Genomic DNA, 17,638 nt, shown 5'->3' on the forward strand with positions numbered 1-17,638 from the left:
ACCCACCATCCTGCAACCAATCATGGTGACCTCTATCTTCCCACAGTGACCCACCATCCTGCAACCAATCATGGTGACCTCTATCTTCCCACAGTGACCCACCATCCTGCAACCAATCATGGGATCTTCCCACAGTGACCCACCATCCTGCAACCAATCATGGTGAGGTGACCTCTATCTCCCCACAGTGACCCACCATCCTGCAACCAATCATGGTGACCTCTATCTTCCCACAGTGACCCACCATCCTGAAACCAATCATGGTGACCTCTATCTTCCCACAGTGACCCACCATCCTGCAACCAATCATGGTGGCCTCTATCTCCCCACAGTGACCCACCATCCTGCAACCAATCATGGTGACCTCTATCTCCCCACAGTGACCCACCATCCTGCAACCAATCATGGTGACCTCTATCTCCCCACAGTGACCCACCATCCTGCAACAAATCATGGTGACCTCTATCTTCCCACAGTGACCCACCATCCTGCAACCAATCATGGTGAGGTGACCTCTATCTTCCCACAGTGACCCACCATCCTGCAACCAATCATGGTGACCTCTATCTTCCCACAGTGACCCACCATCCTGCAACCAATCATGGTGGCCTCTATCTCCCCACAGTGACCCACCATCCTGCAACCAATCATGGTGACCTCTATCTTCCCAAAGTGACCGACCATCCAGCAACCAATCATGGTGACCTCTATCTTCCCACAGTGACCCACCATCCTGCAACCAATCATGGTGACCTCTATCTTCCCACAGTGACCCACCATCCTGCAACCAATCATGGTGAGGTGACCTCTATCTCCCCACAGTGACCCACCATCCTGCAACCAATCATGGTGACCTCTATCTCCCCACAGTGACCCACCATCCAGCAACCAATCATGGTGAGGTGACCTCTATCTCCCCACAGTGACCCATTATCCTGCAACCAATCATGGTGACCTTTATCTCCCCACAGTGACCCACCATCCAGCAACCAATCATGGTGAGGTGACCTCTATCTCCCCACAGTGACCCACCATCCAGCAACCAATCATGGTGAGGTGACCTCTATCTCCCCACAGTGACCCATTATCCTGCAACCAATCATGGTGAGGTGACCTCTATCTTCCCACAGTGACCCACCATCCTGCAACCAATCATGGTGACCTCTATCTCCCCACAGTGACCCACCATCCAGCAACCAATCATGGTGAGGTGACCTCTATCTCCCCACAGTGACCCACCATCCAGCAACCAATCATGGTGAGGTGACCTCTATCTCCCCACAGTGACCCACCATCCAGCAACCAATCATGGTGAGGTGACCTCTATCTCCCCACAGTGGCCCTTTGTCCTGTCATCTACAGAGTTTTGATGGTCTCTCATACTTGTGGCACGGTGGCAAATTTTAGGTATAACATTTAGACAAAAAATGTATACAAAATAACACAAAAACACATTAAAAACACAAATAGAAAGAAAAAAACAAAACAATTTGAAGAAAATCTGAGAAGCCCAAAAATGTAAACAGGATCTGGTCATGATGGGTGGCACCAGTAAGAGGAGTGATGTGATGGCAGAAAGCTTGGGGCGGGGAGGAGGGGTTTGTTTGGGGGTGGAGTGGCGTAATGGCAGGATTGGGGTGGGGAGGAGGGGGTTGTTTGGGGGAGGAGTGTTGTGATGGCAGAATTGGGGAGGGTGGAGGAGGGGTTTATTTGGGGGAGGAGTGGTGTGACATCATAAGGATTGGGGTGGGGGAGGGGCTTATTTGGGGGCTAAGTTATGTAATGGCAGGATTGGGGCGGGGTGGAGGAGGGGTTTATTTGGAGGCTCCAGATATGTGCTCTATAAGGAGGCTTCCATAGCAAGCACGGCATGGTGGAGGGATCTGGAGGATCATTGCCTGGACTAATATCTGCAATACATGCTGGTGCTCAGGGCTGACAGGACACAGCAATGGCTTCTCCTCAACATGATCCAGCCATGACTCTCTAGCTTACTGTGCTGGGAGAGGGGGGTGGGGCAGACCATAGAGGGGTGTGGCCTTTCTGTGCAGCATGTCCAGTGGAAGCATATACACAGCTGGGGGTCAGCATCTGCTGAAGGTCATCACATGATAATCCTATGTCATATTTCCCTGATGTGTCATAACAGAATAATAAGGAAGGGAATGCTAAAGCTAACCTACTCCTTTTCCAGGACACTGGCTCCACCTCTTCTTTATGGCCGATTGAGCGACTCCCCCCTCAACTGGTTCACTCAGAGTGGCTCCACCCCTTTCGGATCACTTGGAGCTGCTCCACCCTCTATTGGTTCACTCAGAGCGGCTCCACCCCCTATTGGATCTTTATGGCTGATTGGAGCGACTTCACCCTTTATTGGTTCACTCGGAGCGGCTCCACCCTCTATTGGTTCACTTGGAGTGGCTCCACCCTTCATTGGATCTTCATGACCACTCAGAGCTGGGTGTACAATCTCCACAGCCTAGCTGCTTCAACCTTTTCTTCTAAGCAGCTGTTGTATCCGCTTAAATCAAATGTTCGAAAACAACAGCCACTAGGGGGCAGAGTATACAGGGAGAAGAACCCTCTGTGGGAGGACGCTATACCAGACAGTAAAAGTAACAATACTGCGAGTCTGAACTAAAGCTGCCATCTCTGCTCCACCTACAGGGGGCGCAGTGAGTGAACTCCCAGCTCAATAGCGATACAGACTATAGAGATGGTGAGAGGTGAGGTATGGGAAGAGACCGATCCGTGCTTTATTCACTTTCTATGGAAGCCACCTTAAAGATCTGTCATCAGAAGAAGGTTGGTGGTAATGAGAAGAACATGAGAAGAACTGGATCCATGTTGACCACAGGTGCAGCTGGAGGTTACAGGATCATTATGAAAAGGTCGATGGATGTGGAAACAAACATAAGAAGCCCACAGTTAATAAGGACCTGGGATTAGAGGGAGCTCCGAGAGCCCAGAAAGATGTGATCTCTCAAAAGCTGGATGAGGATGGCCACCACATTAGAGACATCTATGCAGGCTTCCATTACCATGCCATAGTGATTTCTTGGAGGATGAACCCCTGGAGGAGAAATGAGGGTATGTATCTGGCGAGACCCTGTATACCTTTAAGGAATTTACATTCAAGAATGTGGACCCCTCCTATTTCCTAGCAGAAGACCATCTTGGCTAAGGGCTCCATTTACCCAGAAGTCACTGGAAGACCTACTGGGATGCCAAGTATGTAAAGCCACAAAACCGGAGTACAGATTACTGGCATATGAGGGGACACATATAGAGACCGGACAGGGGAGGACCACCCAAGTCGCTGTGGCCAGTACCTGTCCTGTTTGGGTATAACTCAGTTTACCAGAAACTATAATCGATCAGTGCAAACGTCCATAAGCAGCCATCTCTACCACTGCAGTGACTTGGCAGAAGTTTAGGACCACGATTGTCCCCACTGGAAGTGGCGGTTACGGAGCAGCTGGTTGGACCCACCACATTCCCTCAAAGTTATCCATGAGTGCAAGAAGCCGACTGGAGAGCCCTGAATCAGCGTGATGCAAAGCGCAGTGACAAGTGAAGTCCGTAGGTCAGTGCTCGCTTTGGCTTGTAAACAACGCTACAGGGATCAGGGACGGCTCCAGTCCTTGCTTACCAACATTCAATAGCGGTCCTTTCCAGGTAGCTGGGACCATGGAAGATCTCAGACAGGAAAGTGTAGAGTTAGCAGGAAACTCTTGGGGAAAAGAGGAAGCAAGCAGAAGCTTTATAGAAGGGCTGGAAGGGGCGCAAAACACAGCCAGAGGAGATCTACAGCTGGGCGGGAAAAGTCCGTATACATCATTTGTGCTAAGAAGAAACCGTTTGGCATAAGACGGGAGGGTACAGCTGTTTGTACAAATGGCATCCGGCACGAGGATGAGCAGCTGGCACTGGCGGTTTAGAAGAGACAACGAGCAAACATCACTTCAGGCTGAATATGGCGCAGGGCTTGAGAGCTTGCGGACATCTCGGACACAGACAGGACAGCGTGGTATGGTGCCAGCTGAGGCTCCTCCCGTTTACTGGAGATACCGGTAGACCTTGAAACAGTGATTACCTGAATCGGCCACCACCACGTGCCCATCAGAGGTGAGGGCCAGGCCCTGCGGCCCGTACAGAGGATCCGCCATAGTGTTTATATAGGACAGAAAGGAACCGGAACTATCAAACACCTGCAATGAGACATGACAGGAGGGAGGGAAAAAGACAACACATGAATAGTTCCACAAGTCAAGCTGTCCTTCACAGTCCTCACCAAACTTCTAAGGTCTCTAACTAACTGCTGCACCAGGAATGGTCACAGTTACTCTAAGCCAGATGTCATATCCCAGGGGACATGTAAAATGATGGTGTACTGGCTAAGGGCTCTGCCATTGGCATGGGAGACAATAGTTCAAAAAACTGGTTAGTATCAGTACCTATTCAGTAAGGAGATGTTCGGCAAGACTCCTTGACACTGCAGGGTGGCCTCTTGAGCGTGCCTTTAGTAGCTACAGCTCTATACAAATGCTAAGAGTAAAGGGCTGGTTCACACGGGCGTCTGCTGAGCTTTTGCTTGGCATTGCGTTCAAACGCCAGCGTTTAAAAGCTAGCTTTTGAAAGCTTTTGAAAAGCGTTCAAGGCTAGCAGTTCTGGTCTCTGCTATTGTTTCCTGGCGTTTACCGCCTCTGAAAGCAGCATGTTGCTTTTGAGATTAGACGCAACGCTGGGATCTACTGCCAGGGTTTCATGAAAGTCTGCAAAAGCCAGCTCTAAACGCTCCCATTCACTTGCATGGGATGGCAGTAGATTCCAAAAAACGCTGCGTCTAAAACGCTGCGTTAAACGCCACAAAAACGCCCGTCTGAACCAGCCCTAATGTTCTTAAGATGTCGACATAAAATGAAACAGGATTACGCCATCTACTGGATGCTTTGAGAAGATCATCATGATTACAGTTTGATTTGACGTTACCAAACCCCTGAGTAGCCTGAGAGTCACCAGTTGTGTGTGGCTGCTGTATCTGAGGTCACCAGGTGTGTGTGGCTGCTGTATCTGAGTCACCAGGTGTGTGTGGCTGCTGTATCTGAGAGTCACCAGGTGTGTGTGGCTGCTGTATCTGAGAGTCACCAGGTGTGTGTGGCTGCTGTATCTGAGAGTCACTAGGTGTGTGTGGCTGCTGTATCTGAGGTCACCAGGTGTGTGTGGCTGCTGTATCTGAGAGTCACCAGGTGTGTGTGGCTGCTGTATCTGAGAGTCACCAGGTGTGTGTGGCTGCTGTATCTGAGTCACCAGGTGTGTGTGGCTGCTGTATCTGAGAGTCACCAGGTGTGTGTGGCTGCTGTATCTGAGTCACCAGGTGTGTGTGGCCTGCTGTATCTGAGAGTCACCAGGTGTGTGTGGCTGCTGTATCTGAGTCACCAGGTGTGTGTGGCTGCTGTATCTGAGAGTCACCAGGTGTGTGTGGCTGCTGTATCTGAGAGTCACCAGGTGTGTGTGGCTGCTGTATCTGAGTCACCAGGTGTGTGTGGCTGCTGTATCTGAGTCACCAGGTGTGTGTGGCTGCTGTATCTGAGTCACCAGGTGTGTGTGGCTGCTGTATCTGAGGTCACCAGGTGTGTGTGGCTGCTGTATCTGAGAGTCACCAGGTGTGTGTGGCTGCTGTATCTGAGAGTCACCAGGTGTGTGTGGCTGCTGTATCTGAGTCACCAGGTGTGTGTGGCTGCTGTATCTGAGTCACCAGGTGTGTGTGGCTGCTGTATCTGAGAGTCACCAGGTGTGTGTGGCTGCTGTATCTGAGTCACCAGGTGTGTGTGGCTGCTGTATCTGAGTCACCAGGTGTGTGTGGCTGCTGTATCTGAGTCTCCAGGTGTGTGTGGCTGCTGTATCTGAGAGTCACCAGGTGTGTGTGGCTGCTGTATCTGAGTCACCAGGTGTGTGTGGCTGCTGTATCTGAGTCACCAGGTGTGTGTGGCTGCTGTATCTGAGTCACCAGGTGTGTGTGGCTGCTGTATCTGAGTCACCAGGTGTGTGTGGCTGCTGTATCTGAGTCACCAGGTGTGTGTGGCTGCTGTATCTGAGAGTCACCAGGTGTGTGTGGCTGCTGTATCTGAGTCACTAGGTGTGTGTGGCCTGCTGTATCTGAGTCACCAGGTGTGTGTGGCTGCTGTATCTGAGTCACCGGGTGTGTGTGGCTGCTGTATCTGAGTCACTAGGTGTGTGTGGCCTGCTGTATCTGAGAGTCACCAGGTGTGTGTGGCTGCTGTATCTGAGTCACCAGGTGTGTGTGGCTGCTGTATCTGAGAGTCACCAGGTGTGTGTGGCTGCATCTGAGGTCACCAGGTGTGTGTGGCTGCTGTATCTGAGAGTCACCAGGTGTGTGTGGCTGCTGTATCTGAGTCACCAGGTGTGTGTGGCTGCTGTATCTGAGAGTCACCAGGTGTGTGTGGCTGCTGTATCTGAGAGTCACCAGGTGTGTGTGGCTGCTGTATCTGAGTCACCAGGTGTGTGTGGCTGCTGTATCTGAGAGTCACCAGGTGTGTGTGGCTGCTGTATCTGAGTCACCAGGTGTGTGTGGCTGCTGTATCTGAGTCACCAGGTATGTGTGGCCTGCTGTATCTGAGTCACCAGGTGTGTGTGGCCTGCTGTATCTGAGTCACCAGGTGTGTGTGGCTGCTGTATCTGAGTCACCAGGTATGTGTGGCCTGCTGTATCTGAGTCACCAGGTGTGTGTGGCTGCTGTATCTGAGTCACCAGGTATGTGTGGCTGCTGTATCTGAGAGTCACCAGGTGTGTGTGGCTGCTGTATCTGAGTCACCAGGTGTGTGTGGCTGCTGTATCTGAGAGTCACCAGGTGTGTGTGGCTGCTGTATCTGAGAGTCACCAGGTGTGTGTGGCTGCTGTATCTGAGAGTCACCAGGTGTGTGTGGCTGCTGTATCTGAGAGTCACCAGGTGTGTGTGGCTGCAGTATCTGAGTCACCAGGTGTGTGTGGCTGCTGTATCTGAGGTCACCAGGTGTGTGTGGCTGCTGTATCTGAGTCACCAGGTGTGTGTGGCTGCTGTATCTGAGTCACCAGGTGTGTGTGGCTGCTGTATCTGAGTCACCAGGTGTGTGTGGCTGCTGTATCTGAGTCACCAGGTGTGTGTGGCTGCTGTATCTGAGTCACCAGGTGTGTGTGGCCTGCTGTATCTGAGTCACCAGGTGTGTGTGGCTGCTGTATCTAAGTCACCAGGTGTGTGTGGCTGCAGTATCTGAGTCACCAGGTGTGTGTGGCTGCTGTATCTGAGTCACCAGGTGTGTGTGGCTGCTGTATCTGAGTCACCAGGTGTGTGTGGCCTGCTGTATCTGAGGTCACCAGGTGTGTGTGGCTGCTGTATCTGAGTCACCAGGTGTGTGTGGCTGCTGTATCTGAGAGTCACCAGGTGTGTGTGGCTGCTGTATCTGAGGTCACCAGATGTGTGTGGCTGCTGTATCTGAGTCACCAGGTGTGTGTGGCTGCTGTATCTGAGTCACCAGGTGTGTGTGGCTGCTGTATCTGAGAGTCACCACGTGTGTGTGGCTGCTGTATCTGAGTCACCAGGTGTGTGTGGCTGCTGTATCTGAGTCACCAGGTGTGTGTGGCTGCTGTATCTGAGTCACCAGGTGTGTGTGGCTGCTGTATCTGAGAGTCACCAGGTGTGTGTGGCTGCTGTATCTGAGTCACCAGGTGTGTGTGGCTGCTGTATCTGAGTCACCAGGTGTGTGTGGCTGCTGTATCTGAGTCACCAGGTGTGTGTGGCTGCTGTATCTGAGTCACCAGGTGTGTGTGGCCTGCTGTATCTGAGTCACCAGGTGTGTGTGGCTGCTGTATCTGAGTCACCAGGTGTGTGTGGCTGCTGTATCTGAGTCACCAGTTGTGTGTGGATGCTGTATCTGAGTCACCAGGTGTGTGTGGCTGCTGTATCTGAGTCACCAGGTGTGTGTGGCTGCTGTATCTGAGAGTCACCAGGTGTGTGTGGCTGCTGTATCTGAGGTCACCAGGTGTGTGTGGCTGCTGTATCTGAGTCACCAGGTGTGTGTGGCTGCTGTATCTGAGTCACCAGGTGTGTGTGGCTGCTGTATCTGAGTCACCAGGTGTGTGTGGCCTGCTGTATCTGAGTCACCAGGTGTGTGTGGCTGCTGTATCTGAGTCACCAGGTGTGTGTGGCTGCTGTATCTGAGTCACCAGGTGTGTGTGGCCTGCTGTATCTGAGTCACCAGGTGTGTGTGGCTGCTGTATCTGAGAGTCACCAGGTGTGTGTGGCTGCTGTATCTGAGAGTCACCAGGTGTGTGTGGCCTGCTGTATCTGAGTCACCAGGTGTGTGTGGCTGCTGTATCTGAGTCACCAGGTGTGTGTGGCCTGCTGTATCTGAGAGTCACCAGGTGTGTGTGGCTGCTGTATCTGAGGTCACCAGATGTGTGTGGCTGCTGTATCTGAGTCACCAGGTGTGTGTGGCTGCTGTATCTGAGTCACCAGGTGTGTGTGGCTGCTGTATCTGAGAGTCACCAGGTGTGTGTGGCTGCTGTATCTGAGTCACCAGGTGTGTGTGGCTGCTGTATCTGAGTCACCAGGTGTGTGTGGCTGCTGTATCTGAGTCACCAGGTGTGTGTGGCTGCTGTATCTGAGAGTCACCAGGTGTGTGTGGCTGCTGTATCTGAGAGTCACCAGGTGTGTGTGGCTGCTGTATCTGAGTCACCAGGTGTGTGTGGCTGCTGTATCTGAGTCACCAGGTGTGTGTGGCTGCTGTATCTGAGTCACCAGGTGTGTGTGGCTGCTGTATCTGAGTCACCAGGTGTGTGTGGCCTGCTGTATCTGAGTCACCAGGTGTGTGTGGCTGCTGTATCTGAGTCACCAGGTGTGTGTGGCTGCTGTATCTGAGTCACCAGTTGTGTGTGGATGCTGTATCTGAGTCACCAGGTGTGTGTGGCTGCTGTATCTGAGTCACCAGGTGTGTGTGGCTGCTGTATCTGAGAGTCACCAGGTGTGTGTGGCTGCTGTATCTGAGGTCACCAGGTGTGTGTGGCTGCTGTATCTGAGTCACCAGGTGTGTGTGGCTGCTGTATCTGAGTCACCAGGTGTGTGTGGCTGCTGTATCTGAGTCACCAGGTGTGTGTGGCCTGCTGTATCTGAGTCACCAGGTGTGTGTGGCTGCTGTATCTGAGTCACCAGGTGTGTGTGGCTGCTGTATCTGAGTCACCAGGTGTGTGTGGCCTGCTGTATCTGAGTCACCAGGTGTGTGTGGCTGCTGTATCTGAGAGTCACCAGGTGTGTGTGGCTGCTGTATCTGAGAGTCACCAGGTGTGTGTGGCCTGCTGTATCTGAGTCACCAGGTGTGTGTGGCTGCTGTATCTGAGTCACCAGGTGTGTGTGGCCTGCTGTATCTGAGTCACCAGGTGTGTGTGGCTGCTGTATCTGAGTCACCAGGTGTGTGTGGCTGCTGTATCTGAGTCACTAGGTGTGTGTGGCTGCTGTATCTGAGTCACCAGGTGTGTGTGGCTGCTGTATCTGAGTCACCAGGTGTGTGTGGCTGCTGTATCTGAGAGTCACCAGGTGTGTGTGGCTGCTGTATCTGAGGTCACCAGGTGTGTGTGGCTGCTGTATCTGAGTCACCAGGTGTGTGTGGCTGCTGTATCTGAGTCACCAGGTGTGTGTGGCTGCTGGATCTGAGAGTCACCAGGTGTGTGTGGCTGCTGTATCTGAGTCACCAGGTGTGTGTGGCTGCTGTATCTGAGTCACCAGGTGTGTGTGGCTGCTGTATCTGAGTCACCAGGTGTGTGTGGCTGCTGTATCTGAGAGTCACCAGGTGTGTGTGGCTGCTGTATCTGAGTCACCAGGTGTGTGTGGCTGCTGTATCTGAGTCACCAGGTGTGTGTGGCTGCTGTATCTGAGTCACCAGGTGTGTGTGGCTGCTGTATCTGAGTCACCAGGTGTGTGTGGCCTGCTGTATCTGAGTCACCAGGTGTGTGTGGCTGCTGTATCTGAGTCACCAGGTGTGTGTGGCTGCTGTATCTGAGTCACCAGTTGTGTGTGGATGCTGTATCTGAGTCACCAGGTGTGTGTGGCTGCTGTATCTGAGTCACTAGGTGTGTGTGGCTGCTGTATCTGAGTCACCAGGTGTGTGTGGCCTGCTGTATCTGAGTCACCAGGTGTGTGTGGCTGCTGTATCTGAGTCACCAGGTGTGTGTGGCTGCTGTATCTGAGTCACTAGGTGTGTGTGGCCTGCTGTATCTGAGTCACCAGGTGTGTGTGGCTGCTGTATCTGAGTCACCAGGTGTGTGTGGCTGCTGTATCTGAGTCACCAGGTGTGTGTGGCTGCTGTATCTGAGTCACCAGGTGTGTGTGGCCTGCTGTATCTGAGTCACCAGGTGTGTGTGGCTGCTGTATCTGAGTCACCAGGTGTGTGTGGCTGCTGTATCTGAGTCACCAGGTGTGTGTGGCCTGCTGTATCTGAGTCACCAGGTGTGTGTGGCCTGCTGTATCTGAGTCACCAGGTGTGTGTGGCTGCTGTATCTGAGTCACCAGGTGTGTGTGGCTGCTGTATCTGAGAGTCGCCAGGTGTGTGTGGCTGCTGTATCTGAGAGTCGCCAGGTGTGTGTGGCTGCTGTATCTGAGTCACCAGGTGTGTGTGGCTGCTGTATCTGAGTCACCAGGTGTGTGTGGCTGCTGTATCTGAGAGTCACCAGGTGTGTGTGGCTGCTGTATCTGAGAGTCACCAGGTGTGTGTGGCTGTTGTATCTGAGTCACCAGGTGTGTGTGGCCTGCTGTATCTGAGAGTCACCAGGTGTGTGTGGCTGCTGTATCTGAGGTCACCAGGTGTGTGTGGCTGCCGTATCTGAGTCACCAGGTGTGTGTGGCTGCTGTATCTGAGTCACCAGGTGTGTGTGGCTGCTGTATCTGAGTCACCAGGTGTGTGTGGCTGCTGTATCTGAGTCACCAGGTGTGTGTGGCTGCTGTATCTGAGAGTCACCAGGTGTGTGTGGCTGCTGTATCTGAGTCACCAGGTGTGTGGGTGTTGTATCTGAGTCACCAGGTGTGTGTGGCTGCTGTATCTGAGTCACCAGGTGTGTGTGGCTGCTGTATCTGAGTCACCAGGTGTGTGTGGCTGCTGTATCTGAGAGTCACCAGGTGTGTGTGGCTGCTGTATCTGAGGTCACCAGGTGTGTGTGGCTGCTGTATCTGAGAGTCACCAGGTGTGTGTGGCTGCTGTATCTGAGAGTCACCAGGTGTGTGTGGCTGCTGTATCTGAGGTCACCAGGTGTGTGTGGCTGCTGTATCTGAGAGTCACCAGGTGTGTGTGGCTGCTGTATCTGAGTCACCAGGTGTGTGTGGCTGCTGTATCTGAGTCACCAGGTGTGTGTGGCTGCTGTATCTGAGTCACCAGGTGTGTGTGGCCTGCTGTATCTGAGGTCACCAGGTGTGTGTGGCTGCTGTATCTGAGTCACCAGGTGTGTGTGGCTGTTGTATCTGAGTCACCAGGTGTGTGTGGCTGCTGTATCTGAGAGTCACCAGGTGTGTGTGGCTGCTGTATCTGAGAGTCACCAGGTGTGTGTGGCTGCTGTATCTGAGTCACCAGGTGTGTGTGGCCTGCTGTATCTTAGGTCACCAGGTGTGTGTGGCTGCTGTATCTGAATCACCAGGTGTGTGTGGCTGCTGTATCTGAGTCACCAGGTGTGTGTGGCTGCTGTATCTGAGTCACCAGGTGTGTGTGGCTGCTGTATCTGAGTCACCAGGTGTGTGTGGCTGCTGTATCTGAGTCACCAGGTGTGTGTGGCTGTTGTATCTGAGTCACCAGGTATGTGTGGCTGCTGTATCTGAGTCACCAAGTGTGTGTGGCTGCTGTATCTGAGAGTCACCAGGTGTGTGTGGCTGCTGTATCTGAGGTCACCAGGTGTGTGTGGCTGCTGTATCTGAGGTCACCAGGTGTGTGTGGCTGCTGTATCTGAGAGTCACCAGGTGTGTGTGGCTGCTGTATCTGAGTCACCAGGTGTGTGTGGCTGCTGTATCTGAGTCACCAGGTGTGTGTGGCCTGCTGTATCTGAGGTCACCAGGTGTGTGTGGCTGCTGTATCTGAGTCACCAGGTGTGTGTGGCTGCTGTATCTGAGTCACCAGGTGTGCGTGGCCTGCTGTATCTGAAGTCACCAGGTGTGTGTGGCTGCTGTATCTGAGTCACCAGGTGTGTGTGGCTGCTGTATCTGAGTCACCAGGTGTGTGTGGCTGCTGTATCTGAGGTCACCAGGTGTGTGTGGCTGCTGTATCTGAGTCACCAGGTGTGTGTGACTGCTGTATCTGAGTCACCAGGTGTGTGTGGCTGCTGTATCTGAGTCACCAGGTGTGTGTGACTGCTGTATCTGAGAGTCACCAGGTGTGTGTGGCTGCTGTATCTGAGAGTCACCAGGTGTGTGTGGCTGCTGTATCTGAGTCACCAGGTGTGTGTGGCTGCTGTATCTGAGAGTCACCAGGTGTGTGTGGCTGCTGTATCTGAGTCACCAGGTGTGTGTGGCTGCTGTATCTGAGAGTCACCAGGTGTGTGTGGCTGCTGTATCTGAGTCACCAGGTGTGTGTGGCTGCTGTATCTGAGAGTCACCAGGTGTGTGTGGCTGCTGTATCTGAGTCACCAGGTGTGTGTGGCTGCTGTATCTGAGTCACCAGGTGTGTGTGGCTGCTGTATCTGAGTCACCAGGTGTGTGTGGCTGCTGTATCTGAGAGTCACCAGGTGTGTGTGGCTGCTGTATCTGAGTCACTAGGTGTGTGTGGCCTGCTGTATCTGAGTCACCAGGTGTGTGTGGCTGCTGTATCTGAGGTCACCAGGTGTGTGTGGCTGCTGTATCTGAGTCACCAGGTGTGTGTGGCTGCTGTATCTGAGTCACCAGGTGTGTGTGGCCTGCTGTATCTGAGAGTCACCAGGTGTGTGTGGCTGCTGTATCTGAGTCACCAGGTGTGTGTGGCTGCTGTATCTGAGAGTCACCAGGTGTGTGTGGCTGTTGTATCTGAGTCACCAGGTGTGTGTGGCTGCTGTATCTGAGGTCACCAGGTGTGTGTGGCTGCTGTATCTGAGAGTCACCAGGTGTGTGTGGCTGCTGTATCTGAGAGTCACCAGGTGTGTGTGGCTGCTGTATCTGAGAGTCACCAGGTGTGTGTGGCTGCTGTATCTGAGAGTCACCAGGTGTGTGTGGCTGCTGTATCTGAGAGTCACCAGGTGTGTTTGGCTGCTGTATCTGAGGTCACCAGGTGTGTGTGGCTGCTGTATCTTAGAGTCACCAGGTGTGTGTGGCTGCTGTATCTGAGTCACCAGGTGTGTGTGGCTGCTGTATCTGAGAGTCACCAGGTGTGTGTGGCTGCTGTATCTGAGTCACCAGGTGTGTGTGGCTGCTGTATCTGAGTCACCAGGTGTGTGTGGCTGCTGTATCCGAGTCACCAGGTGTGTGTGGCTGCTGTATCCGAGTCACCAGGTGTGTGTGGCTGTTGTATCTGAGTCACCAGGTATGTGCGGCTGCTGTATCTGAGAGTCACCAGGTGTGTGTGGCTGCTGTATCTGAGAGTCACCAGGTGTGTGTGGCTGCTGTATCTGAGTCACCAGGTGTGTGTGGCTGCTGTATCTGAGTCACCAGGTGTGTGTGGCCTGCTGTATCTGAGTCACCAGGTGTGTGTGGCTGCTGTATCTGAGGTCACCAGGTGTGTGTGGCTGCTGTATCTGAGAGTCACCAGGTGTGTGTTGCTGCTGTATCTGAGTCACCAGGTGTGTGTGGCTGCTGTATCTGAGTCACCAGGTGTGTGTGGCTGCTGTATCTGAGTCACCAGGTGTGTGTGGCTGTTGTATCTGAGTCACCAGGTGTGTGTGGCTGCTGTATCTGAGGTCACTAGGTGTGTGTGGCTGTTGTATCTGAGTCACCAGGTATGTGTGGCTGCTGTATCTGAGAGTCACCAGGTGTGTGTGGCTGCTGTATCTGAGTCACCAGGTGTGTGTGGCTGTTGTATCTGAGGTCACCAGGTGTGTGTGGCTGCTGTATCTGAGTCACCAGGTGTGTGTGGCTGTTGTATCTGAGGTCACCAGGTGTGTGTGGCTGCTGTATCTGAGTCACCAGGTGTGTGTGGCTGTTGTATCTGAGTCACCAGGTGTGTGTGGCTGCTGTATCTGAGAGTCACCAGGTGTGTGTAGCTGCTGTATCTGAGTCACCAGGTGTGTGTGGCTGCTGTATCTGAGAGTCACCAGGTGTGTGTGGCTGCTGTATCTGAGTCACCAGGTGTGTGTAGCTGCTGTATCTGAGAGTCACCAGGTGTGTGTAGCTGCTGTATCTGAGTCACCAGGTGTGTGTGGCTGCTGTATCTGAGAGTCACCAGGTGTGTGTGGCTGCTGTATCTGAGTCACCAGGTGTGTGTGGCTGCTGTATCTGAGGTCACCAGGTGTGTGTGGCTGTTGTATCTGAGTCACCAGGTGTGTGTGGCTGTTGTATCTGAGTCACCAGGTGTGTGTGGCCTGCTGTATCTGAGGTCACCAGGTGTGTGTGGCTGCTGTATCTGAGTCACCAGGTGTGTGTGGCTGCTGTATCTGAGAGTCACCAGGTGTGTGTGGCTGCTGTATCTGAGAGTCACCAGGTGTGTGTGGCTGCTGTATCTGAGAGTCACCAGGTGTGTGTGGCTGCTGTATCTGAGAGTCACCAGGTGTGTGTGGCTGCTGTATCTGAGTCACCAGGTGTGTGTGGCTGCTGTATCTGAGGTCACCAGGTGTGTGTGGCTGCTGTATCTGAGGTCACCAGGTGTGTGTGGCTGCTGTATCTGAGTCACCAGGTGTGTGTGGCTGCTGTATCTGAGGTCACCAGGTGTGTGTGGCTGCTGTATCTGAGGTCACCAGGTGTGTGTGGCTGCTGTATCTGAGGTCACCAGGTGTGTGTGGCTGCTGTATCTGAGAGTCACCAGCTGTGTGTGGCTGCTGTATCTGAGTCACCAGGTGTGTGTGGCCAGCTGTATCTGAGGTCACCAGGTGTGTGTGGCTGCTGTATCTGAGTCACCAGGTGTGTGTGGCTGCTGTATCTGAGAGTCACCAGGTGTGTGTGGCTGCTGTATCTGAGAGTCACCAGGTGTGTGTGGCTGCTGTATCTGAGTCACCAGGTGTGTGTGGCTGCTGTATCTGAGTCACCAGGTGTGTGTGGCTGCTGTATCTGAGAGTCACCAGGTGTGTGTGGCTGCTGTATCTGAGGTCACCAGGTGTGTGTGGCTGCTGTATCTGAGTCACCAGGTGTGTGTGGCTGCTGTATCTGAGTCACCAGGTGTGTGTGGCTGCTGTATCTGAGGTCACCAGGTGTGTGTGGCTGTTGTATCTGAGTCACCAGGTGTGTGTGGCTGCTGTATCTGAGTCACCAGGTGTGTTTGGCTGCTGTATCTGAGAGTCACCAGGTGTGTGTGGCTGCTGTATCTGAGTCACCAGGTGTGTGTGGCTGCTGTATCTGAGGTCACCAGGTGTGTGTGGCTGCTGTATCTGAGGTCACCAGGTGTGTGTGGCTGCTGTATCTGAGTCACCAGGTGTGTGTGGCTGCTGTATCTGAGGTCACCAGGTGTGTGTGGCCTGCTGTATCTGAGAGTCACCAGGTGTGTGTGGATGCTGTATCTGAGGTCACCAGGTGTGTGTGGCTGCTGTATCTGAGGTCACCAGGTGTGTGTGGCTGCTGTATCTGAGAGTCACCAGGTGTGTGTGTGGCTGCTGTATCTGAGTCACCAGGTGTGTGTGGCTGCTGTATCTGAGTCACCAGGTGTGTGTGGCTGTTGTATCTGAGTCACCAGGTGTGTGTGGCTGCTGTATCTGAGTCACCAGGTGTGTGTGGCTGCTGTATCTGAGGTCACCAGGTGTGTGTGGCCTGCTGTATCTGAGAGTCACCAGGTGTGTGTGGCTGCTGTATCTGAGTCACCAGGTGTGCGTGGCTGCTGTATCTGAGTCACCAGGTGTGTGTGGCTGCTGTATCTGAGTCACCAGGTGTGTGTGGCTGCTGTATCTGAGAGTCACCAGGTGTGTGTGGCTGCTGTATCTGAGTCACCAGGTGTGTGTGGCTGCTGTATCTGAGTCACCAGGTGTGTGTGGCTGCTGTATCTGAGAGTCACCAGGTGTGTGTGGCTGCTGTATCTGAGTCACCAGGTGTGTGTGGCTGCTGTATCTGAGTCACCAGGTGTGTGTGGCTGCTGTATCTGAGTCATCAGGTGTGTGTGGCTGCTGTATCTGAGTCACCAGGTGTGTGTGGCTGCTGTATCTGAGAGTCACCAGGTGTGTGTGGCTGCTGTATCTGAGAGTCACCAGGTGTGTGTGGCTGCTGTATCTGAGGTCACCAGGTGTGTGTGGCTGCTGTATCTGAGAGTCACCAGGTGTGTGTGGCTGCTGTATCTGAGTCACCAGGTGTGTGTGGCTGCTGTATCTGAGTCACCAGGTGTGTGTGGCTGCTGTATCTGAGAGTCACCAGGTGTGTGTGGCTGCTGTATCTGAGTCACCAGGTGTGTGTGGCTGCTGTATCTGAGAGTCACCAGGTGTGTGTGGCTGCTGTATCTGAGTCACCAGGTGTGTGTGGCTGCTGTATCTGAGTCACCAGGTATGTGTGGCTGCTGTATCTGAGAGTCACCAGGTGTGTGTGGCTGCTGTATCTGAGAGTCACCAGGTGTGTGTGGCTGCTGTATCTGAGTCACCAGGTATGTGTGGCTGCTGTATCTGAGTCACCAGGTGTGTGTGGCTGCTGTATCTGAGTCACCAGGTGTGTGTGGCTGCTGTATCTGAGAGTCACCAGGTGTGTGTGGCTGCTGTATCTGAGAGTCACCAGGTGTGTGTGGCTGCTGTATCTGAGGTCACCAGGTGTGTGTGGCTGCTGTATCTGAGAGTCACCAGGTGTGTGTGGCTGCTGTATCTGAGTCACCAGGTGTGTGTGGCTGCTGTATCTGAGTCACCAGGTGTGTGTGGCTGCTGTATCTGAGAGTCACCAGGTGTGTGTGGCTGCTGTATCTGAGTCACCAGGTGTGTGTGGCTGCTGTATCTGAGAGTCACCAGGTGTGTGTGGCTGCTGTATCTGAGTCACCAGGTGTGTGTGGCTGCTGTATCTGAGTCACCAGGTATGTGTGGCTGCTGTATCTGAGAGTCACCAGGTGTGTGTGGCTGCTGTATCTGAGAGTCACCAGGTGTGTGTGGCTGTTGTATCTGAGTCACCAGGTATGTGTGGCTGCTGTATCTGAGTCACCAGGTGTGTGTGGCTGCTGTATCTGAGTCACCAGGTGTGTGTGGCTGCTGTATCTGAGAGTCACCAGGTGTGTGTGGCTGCTGTATCTGAGTCACCAGGTGTGTGTGGCTGCTGTATCTGAGAGTCACCAGGTGTGTGTGGCTGCTGTATCTGAGTCACCAGGTGTGTGTGGCTGCTGTATCTGAGTCACCAGGTGTGTGTGGCTGCTGTATCTGAGTCACCAGGTGTGTGTGGCTGCTGTATCTGAGAGTCACCAGGTGTGTGTGGCTGCTGTATCTGAGAGTCACCGGGTGTGTGTGGCTGCAGTATCTGAGTCACCAGGTGTGTGTGGCTGCTGTATCTGAGTCACCAGGTGTGTGTGGCTGCTGTATCTGAGTCACCAGGTATGTGTGG

At 53.4% G+C, this 17,638-nt stretch overlaps 1 protein-coding gene across 4 annotated transcripts in view; it reads right to left on the minus strand.

Annotated features, from left to right (window-relative positions):
• The window catches only part of TRIM3 (tripartite motif containing 3), a 176,783-nt gene that overhangs the window by 52,518 nt on the left and 106,627 nt on the right, over positions 1-17,638 (minus strand). For 2 of the 4 annotated variants that reach the window (XM_068266463.1, XM_068266464.1), the window contains exon 12: positions 4,097-4,211. In XM_068266463.1, the coding sequence (XP_068122564.1) occupies positions 4,097-4,211 (115 nt within the window). Of the gene's footprint in view, positions 1-526; positions 4,212-17,638 lie in introns of those variants that run through there. The other 2 variants (XR_011026022.1, XM_068266465.1) reach the window with 2 other exon arrangements.

The sequence above is a fragment of the Hyperolius riggenbachi genome, chromosome 2, assembly GCF_040937935.1.
Source record: "Hyperolius riggenbachi isolate aHypRig1 chromosome 2, aHypRig1.pri, whole genome shotgun sequence".
NCBI lineage: Eukaryota > Metazoa > Chordata > Amphibia > Anura > Hyperoliidae > Hyperolius > Hyperolius riggenbachi.